Below are 18062 nucleotides of genomic sequence, written 5' to 3'. Positions count from 1 at the left end.
GTGGCAGTGGCAGTGGCAGCATTGGTTGTGGCAGCCAACTCTGCCTCGGCTTCCGTTTTGATTTGGAACACTTGTTGCCGTTGTTGCTGTTGCTGTTGTTGCTGCTTGACTTTAGGATTTGTCCTGCCGCTTGGAAATTCCTTGGGGATGTGTTCGCTCTCTGCACACACACAGACACACACACACACACACATATACACACACACACATTTCGTTGTGGCTTTCAACTTCAGTTTGGCTTCTGTTTCGCATCGACTGCTGATGTTGCTGCTCCTCTTCTTCATCTTCTTCATCTTGTAGTTGCTGCTGTTGCGATTATGTTGTTGTAGTTTGTTCAGATTGTTGTTGATTTGAGTGTTGATTGTTGTTGCAACATAATGCGGTAGGTGGGCAAAAGCCTTCGCCTTTGATTACACCGAACTTTGTTGCTGTGTTTTCGCAACATTTGCGATATTCTTTATTGGCGTTAAGCATATGAAGAGCTCAGAACTGGATTATAATTGTATTACCCAAGCAAATATTTAAATGCAAAGTGAGGTAATAAAGAATTGCGGAAACAAATGATAATCATCATTATTTATTTGTTGCATATTTTTTAATTTTTTAACTTTCTTAACTTATAACTAATAATAACAATATATATAAATAATATAATATTATAGTAATAGACAATATATATATATATAATTAATAAGAAATTCTAAAATAGATAATATATATATATGAATAATATGAAATTTTACATCCAAAATAAATAGTTATCGAAAATTTTCATTAAGTCAATATCACATACTAATAACTTTTGCTAAGGATATGAAAATGTATATAAAAAAAATCCATTTTTACATAATTTATATTCAATTTAAATCAAGAATTGACTAAATATACAAAAGAATAATAAATATCTTCAATGAAAAGATCTGTGCTAAAGAGATAAACTTATATTAAATATACTAAATTTATATAATCTAGATGAAAAAGTATTTTATTCTGTATTTTGAATTCTGTATTTGAATTCTTTTATTTACATATTTTCCATTGATTTGAAACTAGAAAGTAAAGATTGTGTACTGAAGAAATACATAAAATTATATAAATTCTAAATGCTGCTTTTGTTTAAATTATGTTAATTAAAGAAATACATATAAATATATTTTTTTCAGTATCGAGATATAAACAATTTATTTATATTTAAAATAATCATATTTTTCTATTAATATATTTAACAAAATGATATATATGAAGATCATAATCTAAAGGTTCTACAATTTTCCATTTCGTAATAAAGATTAATACAGATTTTTAAAACAAAATAATAGCTGTCATATCTATACCAAAAGTTTTAAAACGTATCTGAGAATTTCAGATATTAATGGAGTGTTAAAAGCTTCTGCAGATTTATATATTTACAGTAAGCTTATAATTGTTTAAGAATATTACATTTTACGATATTATAAAATTTCTAAATTCTTCATTAAAACTCCTTCTTAAAGTATTTATTTAATTTTGTTGACCTGCGTTTGCAGCACTTGATCAGCAGCCGAGTTTATGCACCTTATAAGTGCTTAGAGCCGCAGTCTAATATCATTATTGTGGCAATCTTGTGTGTTGCAGTGGCAGCTACTGAGCTGAGGCAAGTTGTGCAGTTCTGCTTGGCTGCTGTTGCAACTGGCAACTTGCAACTTGCAACTAAGTAGAGTTGGGAGACATTCGTCTAAGCAGCTTACTCCCTCTCTCTCTTTCTCTGTCTCTCTTCTTCATTCTTTCTTTCTCTTTCGCTGGCGATCTGCAATCAGCTGCAGTTGGAATTGGAGTTGGAGCCAAATGCCAGCGCCATGAATTCAGAGCATTTTCTAACTTCCTTTTGCCAATAGAGAACGAACGAACGAGCGAACGAAGAGGAAGAAGGAGTTGGCTAAGAAATCGAACAGCGCAAAAATGGGCGCAAGTTCAGAGGCAGATGAGGAGGAGGAGGAGGAGGAGAGTGGAAGGCAACTGCGGTTGCATAGTTGACCAGATCAGCGACAGAGGCAGCGACCAGGGCCAAAGCCAGGCCACGGCCAAGACGATGGCCAAGACGCGATGCCCAGGCAGCCCCGTTGAGCTGGCCAACAACTCTTCCTCTTCTAGATACAGATATGCGCGTCGTGTTTGCCGCGCAGTCGCAGTCGCAGTCGCAGATACACTTTAGGGGCCATGACATGACTCGCATACGAATTATTATAAACGATCTGGCGCAAAAACTAACAAGCCCCCTCTCTCTCTCTCTCTCTCTCCTCTCTCTCTCACTCTCTCTGTCTCTGTCTCTGTTCAGCAAACGATGCGAGGCGATGGCTAAAAGTTATGGTGGCCAATTGCAAAGTTAATGGAGTTTGGCTACTCCAGCTGAGAAGAGTTGGGGCAGCTTGCAACGGATGCTGCGACGGCTACTGCACTGAACTGGACTTGCCACCAACCAGCCAGCTTGCCACTTGCCACTTGCCACTTGCCCGGTTGCCGCCTTGGTCAGTCGCCTGGCCAAGATTGAACTTAATTTTGCACAAATGCAATTTATAGAAAATTGTTGCCACTTGTTTTTACGTTGATGGCACTTGCTTGGCCAGAGAGGTAGAGCTGGTGAGAAGAGCGAGGGGGAGGAAGAGCAGGGAAAGTGAAGAACAAAGAGGGAGCAGTGTACAGAGAAAAAAAATTTGAGATTTCTTCAAAAAGAAACAGAATTTGATAAACAGGAAACACTTTAAATACCATTTAAATGTCGGCTAGGATTCAAAATATTTGAAGAGCATTTTTATATTGGATTGGATAAATGTTGCCTATTTAAATTCCATTTAGATTTCGGTTAAACCTCATAACATTTGTAGACTTTTTCTTATATTGGATTCTCTATATTATTTTTGCAGTAAGAGCATACCAAAAAAGACTTACGAGTGTCCAAAATCGCAAAGAACGTTACTTGGGGCTCCTAAAAATCATTTCCTGCATTAAATTTTTTGGGTCTCTAATTAAATTTGGACATTAAAGGGTTAATTACAATTTCTAATGCCTCTCTGTTCAATTCTCATACTACATTGATTTTTTCGATACATTAATAAATCAATTATTAAATAGTTAAACGGTTTTTGTGAACACTTTTTCCACTAAAACATCTTTTATTATGTTTCTTACATTGTTTTCCTCTAATCTTATCAATGCAACACATCTTAGATACCTGCCCGCAAATTACTAACACGAGGATCCGCCTATTTGGCCAAATGCCACCCACCTCTCTTCTTATCTTACTTACTCACAATAATGTTAAACTACTAATTAAATTAATTAAACTACTAATTAGACATCAACAAATTATTAAACAACATATAAATTAACTGTCGAGTCGATGGCCTTAGTTGCTAGCACTCCCTTCTTTTAGTTACTATATTATTTTGTATAATAATTAAAATGTAAATAAATAAATATAATTTCCTCTAATCTATCATACTTAAGTATCTTGTTAAGTATAATCTACTTAAGTATAAGCATAAGCTCATTTTCTGTAATTTAAAACATCTACATTGTGGTATACTTTAAATGTAAATTTTTTAAATATAGCCCTAGATATATTTTAGTATTTTTGTGGCATATTAATTTGGTATATATTTAGAATAATAACACACTGTTTTGCTTTTGTTTAAAATTAATAACTTGATGTATCATGAAAATAACCTCTTTACTTATTTCTTCCTTTTTTCCTACATTTATATTTATACCTTTTTAAATAATTATTGTTTCCTTTAATAGTAATTTTTAAAAAATCCAAAAAGAATACATACAATTTCATTTTATACATTAACTTCATAATTATTAACCTAACAAAAACAAGACTTAACTTAAGCAATGTTTTCCTGCAATAAAAGTTCTTCCGTTCTTGCTAAGTCATCGAATTTTTCTCGCTGTGTGCGATCTTAGAGAAGCTGGCTGGCTGCAACATGTGGCAGGCCGAGCTGATAATAAATGCAGGTAGCCGCGGCCTGCAGCGCAGCCATTATTTAAATTTTTGCAAAATTAACAATTAAAATGTCTAATGGTTAAATGCGCAGACCTCATAAAAGACACAAGAGGGACGGATGGAAAAGGGACGCGATTTCTGAACTTGCCACCAAACTAGCTTCGACTTTACAACGATTTCTTGGAAGTTGCAACAACGCTGTAACTGATGATGCTCGCAATTATTAGACACAGTTGACTGGCTAATCACATGAAGAACTCGAATTTTGTTGCATTGAGCATTGAGCGCATCGAGCGCAGGAAGTGGAAATTGCCAAATGGATTAGCGCAAAAGTTTTTATGACATCGGATACCCTTAAATCCACGAATTTCTAGTCAAAACAAATCAAGAAGTTTCCAGTTCCTTTGCGATCCTGTCCTTTCGCTACCTGGCTACCCTAAGTGAGGGTAACACCATCACCTGGCTATAAAAGCCAGGTCTGTTTAATGAGTGCCAAACAGTCGTCAGACGTTGGCCAAAGTAATTGCAATTGCAATCGAGTTAAAAAAACGAAAGATAGAAAAAAAGAAAGATGCTTATCGTTCGCTATCTAATCGCTCTCGTCTTCTCCGTCTTTATGATGGCAACCTCTTTGAAGATCGAGGAGCGTTATCGTCGTTCCGCCGATTACAAGATCTCCACACCCGATCGCCTTGCTCTCCACATGCAACAAGATGCCCAGGGATCAACTGGAAGGCAACTGGAACGCAGACGCTTGAATGTGTAAAGCGAATGGAATGCAAATTGATTTCTCATCGATAAATCAATGCAAATTGTGATTAGCAAAAAAAAGTACTCAGGACTCAACTCTATAATTAAGTGATAACTAAAAGATAATGCTAAAATGTGAATTTTAAATTTAAGACAAAACTGTGAAACTATGTAAAATTATTTTATAATTATAAATGTATCGAAAAATCCAGTCTATCAATAATGAAAACCTTTGTCAAATGTCATATTTCAAATACAATAAATATTGGAATATAAAGTTTAATAAAAATAAAATAAAAACAAGTATAATCTAAGATAAACTTAAGATGTAAGCAAAACTATGAAACTATCAATTTTTTTTGTGAATTTAAAACAGTCAAATAAAATATTAAATTAAAATGATTCTCTTTGTTTATTATTATTTTACTGTTAACTTAAAAAACACAAATTTTATTATGCTGAATTCTGAATTTTTAGAGTTCCCCACATTTTCAAGAAAAGTTCAACTTTTGTTTTACTGTTTTTAAACATTTACGTGCATTTTATTTCAAATATATATATGTAATATATATATAACATTAGGAATACTTTATTATATTACATCGATAGGATTTTATAAGGTGTGTGTGACTGACTCTGACTCTATTATACCGTGTGTCCTTTCGGTTTCATTATATGCATAATATAAAATAATATAATATATAATACAATAGCTGAAACATTCAATTTACAAAAGGAAATTTCATTTCATTTCGTTTTGATTTGCTTTCGATAAGAATTATATACGTACAAGTTTTATTTTTTGTTTTCATAATTTAAGATAATATTAATATAATTATAAATATTTGCTGTATATTATTTTACCACACCATATGTAAGCAAAAATAAAAGTTTTGTAAATGAGATTTAAAGAAAAAATGTGCAGAAATTGAATTGTGTGCAAACTTTATTCATTATTATTATTAGTTGGTTTTTTTTTTTGTTGTAACTACAATGAAGCAATTTTTGTTGTTTAATAGACATTTATATAGTTTGAGTCTTAACTTTAGTTAATTTCACTAGATATTTGCATTATCGATTTATGCTAAGTTCTTTTCTTGTTGTTGTTGTCGAAATGTTTGAAATGTTAATTTATCAAGGGCTGACTTTGTTTTGTTGTTTCTCTTTTTTTTTATTTATGTTTTTTTGTATGCTTATTGCTGGGTTCCGTTATAAAGAATTTACTTCCTAAAGCAGGAGATGGGATTGAAGTAGCACTGTCGGTATCTCACTTGACGTTTGCTCTCGGGCAGACGGTAAAGCTCATTCATGTTGCCATAGGAAGGAGAGCGGAGATAGGCGCTATAACTATAAAAAGTTAATCAATTTGATAATGTTTATAAAGTATTTAACTCAACTTACGTGGGTCTGTACTGGGCGAAGAGCATCTGCAAGCGATCCATGGGAATGTTAGGATAAATGGCTTGAGCTGGCATCTCATAGCCAGCATAAGCATTGCGCACATCCTCCACATCCTGCTGTTCCAGGGCATCAGTGTCCTGAAGCAAAGAGAGAGATAAATAATATCAGTTTCAGATGGTTTAGTTTAGTATATAATGGTTGCTTACGGTGGCTGCTTCGTTGCCAGAGGGACGAGCCTCGTTCAGGGCAAAGAACATGGTCAACAACAAACCGTAGCACAAAAGAACCTGCACCATTTTCATCATGTTGAGTTTGGGCTTGAGCTGGAACTAGAAACAGATGATAAAGAGTTAAAAATTGTAGAAAATGCACAAGCGAAATACTAATACAAATATTAAGAAAAAGAAATAGAAGAAATAGAAGAAATAGTTAGAGCTGCAGAAAACCAACAATTGTTGATCTATTATCAGAAAAAATTAGGAAATGTATTTTGTAAAAGTAGTAAAAATATATGCAGATAGGAAAGAGTTGAAAATTGTAGAAAATCAACAAGTGAAATACTAATACAAATATAATATTAATTCTAAATAGTAGCTGAAGAGATAGTTAGAGCTGTCAATTAAATCGTATATAAGTGAGAAATTAATTTTGAATATGTATAATAAACTCTCGAGAAATAAATGCAAAATTAATATTAAAAATGTAGTATTAACTTTCTAGATTAACTTCCCAATAAAATGTTTTTAGTTGAGCATTGAAGTAATTATTTCAATTGGCATCTGCTAAATTGTAATAAAATTATTTTAGTTGAATAAGTGAAGTCATTCGAATTAATTTGTTATATTCGAAATTTCCTTTATGTTTCATTTAATTAATTTTAGTTAAAATATTTTTAGAAAATATTCTACTTGAGCTCATTTAAATCTTCAAATAAAGCTGGTTAAAGCTGCTAATAAGTTAGTATGATACATTTATACTGGACACATTTATACTAATTGAATTATTTTGAGTATTTATGTATTCTAGTTGAACTAATTAGTCAAAATTGTACAAATCTGTCAAAGAAGTCTCTAAATTAAACTATTTTAATTATAACAATTTAGGTATCCAAATTATTCTTTCGATAGTTTAATCGATGTATTGTCCTTTTTTTAAATGGGATTTTAGTTGGGCTAATCTTTAATAATATTCCATGTATTTCTTTTGTTATATTAGACACTTTTATTCTCGATAGTTCGCTTTGTTTAGATTGTTGCCTCATTCATGTAAACTGATTTATTCAGACCTTCAATCTAAGTGCATTTCCATTTGAGAGGTATACAAAAGAAGTGAAGCTAAATGTGCGTCCATTAAATGCACTTGACTATGCATTTAATCATGACTAATATTTGTCCATATGCCGCACAGCTGTTGCAACTGTTGCAAATGCAAATTCGAATGTGCGTAATCGCAGCACAATGACACAATGCAATGGGGAAGGGGAAAGGGGAGGGAAAGGAGAAGGGAGAAAGAAAGCCCGAAAATAGCTAAAAAGCTGTGTTCAAGGTCTTCTCGGAATCGGAAATCTTGAATCACGTTCGTGCGTAAATTCAATTAAACTTTTGTCCACTCTCATTGTTGCCTCTTTTTGTGGCACGTTGCACATAACAGGCTGCGCACTTTTGTGCCTCCCATTTTGTTGAAGAGAGAATTCAAGTTCATATCCGCTTTTAATTGCGGAAATGCACTTTTCCGAGACTCGGGGAAAATCCGAATCTTGCCACAGTCAACGTGCAACGGCTTACACAATGCCATTCAGGTCACGTTTGTGGCAACAAGTGTTCAGCTTTTAGTTTCCATGTCCACTTTAGCCGCTTTTTGTTACACGCCTCTTCTCCTCTCTCGTTGAACAGCACAAAGGCAACCATTTGTGTGTTTGAACTTGTAATTAAACTTGTAACATTATGGAATTATCAGGGAATTAAAAATATTATTTGTAGCCAGAGGGAAAGAGTTTTTTGTTTTGTGTTTTTTAGTTTGAATGAAAGTTTTGAATAACATTTTTGAGTAATTCATTCAAAATATTAATTTGTTAGGAAAGATGAAATTAATATATTTATATTTCTTCTCTTAACATAAATCGTTTAAAATTTGAAAATCAGCAATTAAACCTTTAAAATAGTTTTTACATAATACATAATTTATTTGCATAGAATGCAAAAATTTAAAGGAGTTTTTGGGATACAAATTTAAATTCCATTTTGCACTGGAAAATTATTAAAATACGTTTTTGAGAACAAACAACATAACAAACATAGCAAAATTAATATATTTTTAGATTGTATTTTAGGTTCTTAAAGTTTGGTTAAAAGTTTAAAGTTTAACAAACACTGAAACCAATAAATTAATACTTTTTTAAACTGTATTTTAGTTCCGCAAATTTTGTTTAAAAGTTTAAAGAATTTAACAAACACTGAAATAAAGAATTTAATATATTTTAACCCGCATTTTAGTTCCGCAAATTTTGTTTAAAAGTTTAAAGAATTTAACAAACACTGAAAACAAGAAATAAATACTTGTTTAAACTGTATTTTAGTTCCGCAAATTTTGTTTAAAATCTTTAAGAATTCAACAAATAATGATAAAAAAAAAATAGTCATTTTTTAGGTTGTATTTTAGATCGGCAAATGCCGTTCAAAAATTAAAAGAATCGTTATCATATTTGAAGACACCTAGAACTAGAATTTCCTATATAAATTTGCATTATTTCTCTGCAACCATGTGATATTGTAGCAGCACAATCATCCAGCTGAAAATACAGACAATGTTGCTGAGCCAAGTCGCCTTGCCACTGGGAAAAAGACCGTAAGGCTTGATCTCCAGTGGAAAGCAGGCGATTTGCAGTGCAAACTGGTCACACTGAAAGAAAAGCGGAATGAGTTTAAGAGAAATGTAAACTGTTAAAGCAAAAACTACCCCGTTTGAGAGATGAGAGTTGGGGTTCTTCACCAAATTGTGTTCTCTGAGCTGCCAAGTTGTCTCCCGATGGCATTGTTTTGTCAGATCGTAGATTAAATCGAGCAGATAGCAATCCAATGCGATCATGGCATAGAGAGCAAAGGATGTAATCATAATGCTTTTGTGATTTCCCAATGAGTTAAATATGCTGATGTAATAGCCCAAAGCAGCTGCGGTGACAATGAGGCTGAAACGTGAACTGAGCAAGATGAAGTTGTAGGCGACATTCAAACGTTGAAATAGCAGTGCGAGTTGCCAGTGTTGCCAGCGCAAATGCTGCAGTTCCAGTGTGACCGTAGCTGCGTTACGTTTAAGCAATTGCGTCACACGTGCATTGAGATGCAAATAAAGTTGACAGATGCGCCAGCTGAGCAAGAAATGCATGTGGATGGCCATATCTTGGCCATCAATCACCAAGATGTAGAGTATCACAATAAGTCGGGTTGCAATGGGATTCTTGACGTTCCAGCCGAACTTCTCGAAGGCGAGCATCATGAAGGTCAATAGCGAGATTGTCAGCAGCCAGAGTAAGATATTTTTAAGCAAATAAATGCGCTCCATTTGCAATTCAACTTGAGTATCCTTTACTCCGCCAAAGCGATGAATGCGTTGCACTCGTTGCAACTGTTGAAAGAGTTGCTTCGTTGCACGTTCCCTGGGAACTCGTTGCAACACACGCAGCAGACAAACGACATCATTGACCAACGTATCGAGTCGCACAGCCAAATCCGTTGCCGAGTCCAGCCCGAAGCTATCCATAACCACATAGTAAATGTCCAATGGGATTAATACGTATACGAAGAGGTTACCCAAGCTGGCAACCAACTGTGTCCACTTGTTGTTCTTGTACACTCGCCGTTTGTAGTCGTACCGATAGCTTGTCACGCCGATGAATATCGCAAAGTAAGCGTAGAGCTCGTAGAGCAAACGTTGCACCTTTCCCTCTGGCCACATTGCAGCAACTGAACTCAAATCGAAATGGCAACTTGTCGTGCATTTCACTTAATTAAATGGCAATTAATTGTCGTCAATTATTCAAATTGATAATCGAAGCTAGGTATCTAGGGACTTAATAATCAATATTCAACGAGGTGACTGAGTTTAATTTCGATTTATCAGCGAATCAGCAAAGTTCTTCTTTACTAAGCAAACACTTTCATTTATTGGCTGTAAATTGGCTTCCCAATTTCTTGAGTTTTATATTTAGTATTTGTATTTTATTTGAGGTATTTTATTTAGTATATGTATTACTTAAAAATCGATAAATGTGCTCCATGTGTGACTGCTATTAATTTGTGTATGTCAAGGAATCAACAAGTAATTATTTTTAGCTAATTTTTGAAGTTCTTCTCTACTAAGCAAACACTTTCATTTAATGACTATAAATTGGCTTCCCAGTCTCTTGAATTTGAAATTTAGTATTAGTATTTTATTTAGTATATCTTTTGCTTATAATTTGCTCACCTTGACCATGGATGACTGCTACTAATTTGGATATATTAAGGAATCAATAATTCATTATTTTTAACTACGTTTTTAAAACATGTTTTTACTAAAAATTGATTTAATAATTTCTTGAATTTGAAATTTGTTGCTAATATTTCATTTGATGTATTTTATTTGGTAAATCTTTTTTAAATTTTAATATAGAAGCGAATTTACGAATATTTATTTGGCTGCCAATATTTTGAAGCTCATCTTTTCTAAGCACTATTAATTGGCTTTCTAATTTTGTGAACTTTATTTAATGTATTTTATTTAGTATATCTTTTATTTCTAAAATCGACTGCCTTTAATAGGAATGAATCAATCAGCGAATAAGCTATTAATTTAAATAAAAATTGGCTTCATTACTTCTTGAATTTAACATTTACTATTTATTGGAATTTAATGATTTTATATACGAAATCTTTTACTTCCATGTCGCTAAACGAACTCAATTTTCTATTTAGATTTGTTATCTGTCAGCTTATAGATACTCCACTTGCCGTTTAATTCAATGGAGGGCTTCAAAAACCAAAACCATAACCGAAAACTTGTTAAATAATTGAGCATCCGCCTACTTGGTTAATTAAAGTTGTGAAATTCAATAGCTCAACTAAAGATCAAAGTGGAAATCAAATGCACAAATGCCACAGAATGTTGACCAGTCGCATTAATTATGCAGACAATTTTTGTGGTATCAAAAGGATACACAGCAACGGGGGAAAGCAACAGGACCAACAACAACAACAACAACTAGCTAGAGCTATGGCTAGTGTTAATTAGAAGCACGAAGCCGAAAAACAGGACTCGAGTTGAGATTCAAGCATGTGGAGGCCAGGCCAATCATCTAATTATGGGCGAGATAATGACATCAACTGTGTGGGCGTGGCATCATGAATATGTGAGCAGCCAGAGCTCATAAATCGAGTGCCGCATGCAACAGGTATGAAGAGGCAGATGAGGCACTTAAACTGCGCCAGGAGCCAACAAATTCGAAACCAAAACTCAATGACGTAAGCCGTAAATGTTAATGACTATTTTGTGCTGAGCTGAGCTGTGCTGTGCTGCTGCAGCACATAAAATGTTGCGCCTGCCACACGATGTGGCACAGCCACTGGAAATTATCTTATTTTTTTTTGTTCACTTCTTTTACGGCTTTGCATTTTTTACGAAGGTGACCAGGATATGCAGAGCATGTGGCACTGCAGCCTGGCTGCAAGAGGCAAGCCTGTGGCAGGTCTCTCTGTATGTAGGTGTGTGTGTGTGTGTATGCCACACAATTTGCGGAAGGATTTACCCGTTTTATGCACACTCAAATGCCAGCCATTGGCATCGAGGTAATCAGCTAGCGGCAAGTTCTTTTTAAATTCAAATGCAAAGCATAAAATAAAATTGTTGGCAAGTCTCTCTTTCTCTCACTCTCTCTCTCTCAGATTGCGAAGACAGATTTCAGTGTCCCATTCAGATGCTGAGCATATTTATTAAAACTTATTTCAAGCACAAGAGATTGAGTTGTGTTTTAGTTGCGAATTAAGTGAGGAGAAATTGTTGAACTGCTTCAAATCTTTATAGTTTTCTATATAAAAAATGTATTAAAATGGAATTAGGTATTAAAATATATTATTTGAGCTACTTAATCAAAACGCTCTTGAAATGAATTTAAGAAATACTTTTGTATGGCATAGAAAGAATACTTGCTAAGCTGGTAATATGGTATATTTTGTACTCTATGGTATATTTTGAATAAAGTACATTACGTGGTATATTTTAGTATTTTTCGATATATTCTGTACTCTATGGTATATTTTGAAAATATAACACGCGGTATATTTTAGTATTTTTGTGGTATATTTTGATCTCTATAGTATATTTTGCATGTAGTACAATATTCATAAACCAAATACAGCAATCGGTATATTTTAGTATTTTTAAGGTAAATTTTTTACTGTATTTTGAATATAGTTCACTATCAATATACCAAATATTACACTCGGTATATTTCGGTATTTGGTAGAATATGGTTTAATTGTAAATGAATAGCGGGTCTTTCACAGTCAAACACACTCGAGTAAATAAAATAAGTAAATTAAAATAAAATCACAATCTTCACAATACAATTCACATTTTTGTAGCATACTTTTGAGCGCCAAGAGAAATGAATGGAAACTGAACTGAAATCACTTGCTGAAATTGTATTTTATTCACAGAGCATGCCAAATTATAATATTTATATTATCAGAAAAAAGGCAACTACTTTAGCCAACTGATGGCTTTTTATCACTGAGCACTTTGGGGCACTTGTAGCTGGTAGAAAGCAGCCATAAAAGTGCAGCCGAAAAGCAGCAACATGTGTGACAGGAAATTCTCACATCAGGCCGTTAATACCTGAGGCATAGATAATTATAATGCTGCATAATAAAAAGGCCAACAGCAGCAGCAACAACAAGTAAAGCAGTCCATAAAATGTTTGATAGATAGATTAAGCCAAAAAGCAACAGCAGCAACAGCAGCAGCGGCTAACTGACTAACGTTGCCGCAATAAATAAAACTAATAACGTGCCGCACGGGGGCAAGAAGGGAATGGAGTATGGAAGTGGGAAGTGGGAATGGGAAGGAACGCTCAGGGCGTTAGCAAACAGTGTGGACGACGGTGTAGACAGTTTGTGAGTGAGAGATCAAATGGAATACGAAAGCAGCGGGTGAGAGAGATGGAGAGATAGCCAAAGAGCGAGAGAAGAGCAGAGCAGAGCAGGGCCAACATAATCAGGACACTTTTATTGCGCCTGATAAATAATGCTCCAATGTTAATTGGAAATTTAATATCAAGAGAGAGCGGGGAGCAGTGAAAGCAGAGCGAAGTGAAAGGAGGCAGCGATAGAGTTGGCGAATGCCAGACGAACAATTGCAATGTTTGGAAAAATGCAATTTTCCTGCCGCGAATTACGGAACTTCGTTGGCAATCAGCTTAGCTCAGCTTTTCCCCTCACACTTTTCAAATTTCCATTTAGTTGTTCTGCGGTCTGGCCCAACTTCAAGCTGAAGTCCTTGACACTCTGTGTTGTGTTGATTTATCGGTCGTCTCAGACGGACACTTGAAACCGCGACTAAATTACCAAAAAAATGCTGCGCCTTGTGACAGGTTTGCTTCCATCAAAAATGTTTTAGAAATTTACCGTCGTAAGTTAATATTTTGTGCTAATGTTGCCTACTTTTTGGGGGGTAACCTACACATCACTTTAAGCACTCTCAAGTCGAGTGGGAGGCGTCTCCTCCACTTGAAGTAATATCGCATTACTTTGCCTGCTGTGGTTTTTGTTGTGGTTCACCGCAAATGCATTGATAGCGAATGACACATCAAAGCACAAGCACAATCAATTAAAATCGAAAAAAGTTTTCAAATTGTTGGGGAAGCACAAAAAAAAAAGGATTTCTAAATTTGATACACATAAAGATCAAATTTCTCTTAACGTACTTTTATTTTCTATGCTCTGACATCATTAAAATGCAGCTGAATTTTGTGTTGTATTTGATTTGGAATATTGTTAATATATTTGCGATATTTTTGCCCAGTTTATTTTAACATTTTTGTGTCAACTTTGTACTCGAAATACTATTTAAATAAAGGAAAACAATAAGAAGTAAATTGAATGTTATTTGTGCATTTGCTGAATTTAAAGAATATTTTAAGCGTGCACGGAAATTTTAAATCTTTCATATTGTATTTGTATTGTATTTTGTATTATTTGTATTGTATTTTGTATTATATTTTCTAATACAAAATATATAATTGAAGTTTTTTAACAGAAAAGTAAGAAAATTCACAGAATTCTCTAAAATAAAATGCATAATTTGAGTTTATCGAAAATTCTTTATATTCTTTAATATAAAATTTCCGTATTTACCGAATTTAAAGAATGTTTTAATCGAATACTACAATATAAACACAGTAAATAATATTTTCTAATATAATTGAAGTATTTTTATCTTAATAGTCAAAAAAATCTTTATAAATGAAATTTTTCTAACACGAAAGTAAGAAAATATTTCAAATTCTTTAGTATAAAATGTTTGTATTTGGCAAATTATTAAGAATATTTAAATCGCCCACTAAAATTTTAAATCCTTCACTCTGTTAAATCTTTAAAAATCTCTAATACAAAAATTGTAATTGAAATTTTCCTAACACAAAAGTAAGAAAATTCTTTATATTGTAAATAGAACTTCATTTGTAGCTAGTGTTGCTAAAATTCACTGCATTAATAAATACAAATAGTAATCCGAATGTTTCACTAATTAAAGGTCTGAAAACATTTACTCCAACACTTTTTATTTTGGTTGCCCACGTCGCACTTTATTTTCCGCTCGAAGTTAATAAATATTAAATGCAATTTGATTGCGGCTTCGCTGAGCATTATTTATAGATGAGTTGCGATATTAAGTGTTAGAAAATCACAGCCACAAACTATGAACTCGAATACCGAGTACTCACAGCACTCGCATTCGTATTCGTAGTCGTATTCGTATTTGTATTCGTACTTTGGCATTTGCATGTGGTTCGTTGCACGAGGCAAAACAAATGATGCGAACTTTTCTTTTACACATCATAAATAATTCACATTATTTTCAATGAAGACACAAACCCACGCAACAGGCACCTGTAGATGGAATTTTCAACTCACTTTTCCTGTTCTTGTTTCTTCTTTTCTCTTTTGTGTTTGAGTAGCCCCAAATGGAGTTTCCCTTTTTTTTGTGTTTTGCGTAGAACATGAATTTCAATTTGAGCGAGAAATGTTGTTGAACACAGACAGAGAGAGAGTTGGGCTAGGAAAAGCACCGTTAATGCTTATGATTAATTGCCAAACATTTGTCAAAATTGTGTAAACAGCTTTGCAAACTGATTTTCCTACGCACCTAAATGTCAATCTAGTTGACGGATCATTTCTCAAAATATTAATTGGCTTATGTATTATTGTATTGTAAAAACAACTGCAAGGTAAATAATCCTGGATTAAAGCTTCAAATTTAAAATTAGCACAAAATTGTCATCAAATTCCATTTCGCATCGCATTTCTTGTTTATGAATTTTATGAAGCAAATTAATGCCAACGAAATTTAATTGACATACTTTTTTTTGTGTGACATTCAGTTGTATTGAAATTCATTTGATAAAATAATTATGCAAAAAATTATTATTGGAATGGAATTTCCCTTTAAGAAACACAATTGTTGTGACGTCAGAAAGTTCACTTTTAAATTAAATTCAAATTGAAAGGTTGAAAGTCAAAGAACATTTTAAAATTTGAAATTGTGTTCAATATAATAACTGGATGAAATATTTTCCATTTTTATTAAATTGGCGAGAAGTTTTCAAAAACTTTTTTTTTAAGAAATTCATAAAGAACCAAATATCTCATCAACTATAAAGTGTTTTCTTTCTGACTACATTCTGGAATTTATAATAAATAAATAAGTAAATAAAAAGTGTTTGCAGTGCTGTAAAATTGTCTTTCAAAACGTTTGCTAAACAACAGTTTAAATAAATAAAAAAAAGTATATGTAGAGCTTTCCAAATTAATTTCTAAACTACAACTATAATAAATAAAAAAAGATATATTTGTAGTGTTTGAAAAATGTTTCCCAAAGTATTTCTAAAATACTAGTTTAATAAATAAAGAAAGGATTTTCTGTAAAAATGTTTTCCAAAATCTTTTCTAAGCTACAAAAAGTTTTTAAACAAATGAAAAGTATAAACTGTGATAAAAAATGTTTGCTAAACTGCAATTTTAATAAATAAATAACTTATAAAAGTATTTGCCATGATGTAGTACAAAACTGTTTTCAAAATTCTATTCTACAAATAAAACTGACAAAATAATTTCATTTCCAATCCATTTGCATTGAGCTGTTGACTTTTTCTGTTACCAAAAATGACAGACAATAATTCAGCCAACACCTTTTGCAGTTAATTACCAAATACATCAATTAGTTTGGCAAATATGAAATCAAATTAAGCTAGAATGAGAGCAATAAATGAGGAAATACTCACCGCTTTGGGATAGGAGAAATCGAATGAGATTTGGCTAAACAAATAGCGTTTGGGATGAATTTGGCAATAAGTGCGGCGCCAAACTTTGATTTATAACAAACTAATTGCTCGATTTATGGAATCGCAAACAGCAATGAAACGGCGACAAATGTTCGAAGTACGTTTTAGGATCCTCTCGATGTTGTTGCTTTGGTTGCTGGATTGCTTTGGTTTGCTCGATGTTGCTCGATGTGAACGCCAAGAAGTGAAATTGTTAACTCGATGTTGGCTATGCCAAACGCTCGGCTTTATATACAAAACAGCAAACAGGCAACGACGACGACGATAGCAGCGACAGCAACGACAGCAGCGACGATGTCGACGACGACGACGACAGCAGAGGCAGAAGCAGATTTGCCGGCAGCAGGAAGCGAAGGAAGCGAACGAACAAAGGGGAGGGGAGAAGAGGAAACGTTAACTTGGCTTAGGAGTGTTGTAGTAGCTACATGTTGATGTTGATGCAACCTCCAGCTTTCCCCGCCTGCAACACTTGTTGTCGTGCTGTCGTTGTCAACGCTGCGTATGAGCAACGTGCGGGTTAAGAGCTTCATTATTCACCACACGCACAGCACGATAACCGAGGCACTCTCCATGTGTATGTGTGTGTGTGTGTGTGGTGAGTAGCAAAGTCACCTGTTGATTAGCAAAACTTGTTGCATACTTTGTGGGGCGCTCGCTGATGACGTCACCACGGCCAAAACTTTGATTTACGAGCAGCGACTTTACTTCAACTCAACTCAACTCAACTCAACTCGAATCGAATCGATAAGCGAACGCGTTGATTATTTTCGAACATCAATTAACAAAACGCACATAAATCTGTAATGCAAGCATCATTAATTTTCCATATTGGCCAATAAAACTCGTCAGTCAGTCAGTTAGTTGCCAAAGAGGCAATTCAAGTTGACCATAAAGTCAATTACGTGCGTTGCACGCGCAATATGATCAACTCAATCGACTTGATGCGTCGTCATAATGATATGCATTGCCTGCAAAAAACTTTGTCTTTGCTCTTCGACTGCAACTTTTGCATCCATCAATAAGTTAAGTTAACCTGAGGTTAAAATACGCTTGATGCTTGGCACCTTTGTGCATAGTAATTTAGTTGCTGCTTTCTCAACTATTTAAAGTCGAACATAAAATGATTTTCTGAGAGATTTATAGCACTTAAAAATAGTTCTGAGATATTCATAAGTTTCCTTTGCAAATCAATATATAATTTAGAGAGCATATAGTATTTCTGAAGGTTCATACACTCTTTGAAGTGAAACAAGTAAGAAAGCTACAGGCAAGTGTGCTCGACTTCAGGTTACCCGATACTCATTTTGAAAACCAAACAGTATTATTATCTTAAAATAT

At 33.8% G+C, this 18062-nt stretch overlaps 3 protein-coding genes across 4 annotated transcripts; 1 reads left to right on the top strand and 2 right to left on the bottom strand.

Annotated features, from left to right (window-relative positions):
* The first annotated feature begins 4495 nt into the window (after window positions 1-4495).
* On the top strand, window positions 4496-4957 carry LOC117565390 (uncharacterized). Its single transcript, XM_034244470.2, has one exon. It carries the CDS (start codon window positions 4557-4559, stop codon window positions 4749-4751), a length of 195 nt encoding a protein of 64 aa, XP_034100361.1. The 5' UTR covers window positions 4496-4556; the 3' UTR covers window positions 4752-4957.
* A 706-nt stretch (window positions 4958-5663) lies between these two features.
* Window positions 5664-16916, bottom strand: LOC117564212 (uncharacterized). 2 transcript variants are annotated; one of them, XM_034242896.2, is made up of 4 exons: window positions 16665-16916; window positions 6343-6465; window positions 6137-6273; window positions 5664-6082 (listed from the first exon to the last, which is right to left on the bottom strand). In XM_034242896.2, exons 2-4 carry the CDS (start codon window positions 6439-6441, stop codon window positions 5956-5958), a joined length of 363 nt encoding a protein of 120 aa, XP_034098787.1. In that variant the 5' UTR covers window positions 6442-6465; window positions 16665-16916; the 3' UTR covers window positions 5664-5955. The 2 variants fall into 2 exon arrangements, with proteins under 2 accessions (XP_034098787.1, XP_034098788.1); XM_034242897.2 differs by having other exon boundaries at window positions 5664-6076.
* On the bottom strand, window positions 8879-10087 carry LOC117564984 (putative gustatory receptor 59b). The gene is made up of 2 exons (XM_034243929.1): window positions 9092-10087; window positions 8879-9034 (listed from the first exon to the last, which is right to left on the bottom strand). The coding sequence occupies exons 1-2, from the start codon at window positions 10085-10087 to the stop codon at window positions 8879-8881; spliced, it is 1152 nt and encodes a 383-aa protein (XP_034099820.1).
* Window positions 16917-18062: the final 1146 nt, after the last annotated feature.

The sequence above is a fragment of the Drosophila albomicans genome, chromosome 2L (assembly GCF_009650485.2).
Source record: "Drosophila albomicans strain 15112-1751.03 chromosome 2L, ASM965048v2, whole genome shotgun sequence".
NCBI lineage: Eukaryota > Metazoa > Arthropoda > Insecta > Diptera > Drosophilidae > Drosophila > Drosophila albomicans.
The sequence above is the reverse complement of the archived record's forward strand: the minus strand, read 5'-3'. Positions and strand labels throughout refer to the sequence as shown.

Coding starts and splice junctions, on each gene's coding strand:
- LOC117564984 (XM_034243929.1), bottom strand. CDS start 10,087: ATGTGGCCAGAGGGAAAGGTGCAACGTTTGCTCTACGAGCTCTACGCT. Junction 9,035..9,091: donor ACTCTCATCTCTCAAACGGG/GTAGTTTTTGCT, acceptor CTTTTCTTTCAG/TGTGACCAGTTTGCACTGCA.
- LOC117565390 (XM_034244470.2), top strand. CDS start 4,557: ATGCTTATCGTTCGCTATCTAATCGCTCTCGTCTTCTCCGTCTTTATG.
- LOC117564212 (XM_034242896.2), bottom strand. CDS start 6,441: ATGATGAAAATGGTGCAGGTTCTTTTGTGCTACGGTTTGTTGTTGACC. Junction 6,274..6,342: donor CTGGCAACGAAGCAGCCACC/GTAAGCAACCAT, acceptor TCTTTGCTTCAG/GACACTGATGCCCTGGAACA. Junction 6,083..6,136: donor TTCGCCCAGTACAGACCCAC/GTAAGTTGAGTT, acceptor AACTTTTTATAG/TTATAGCGCCTATCTCCGCT.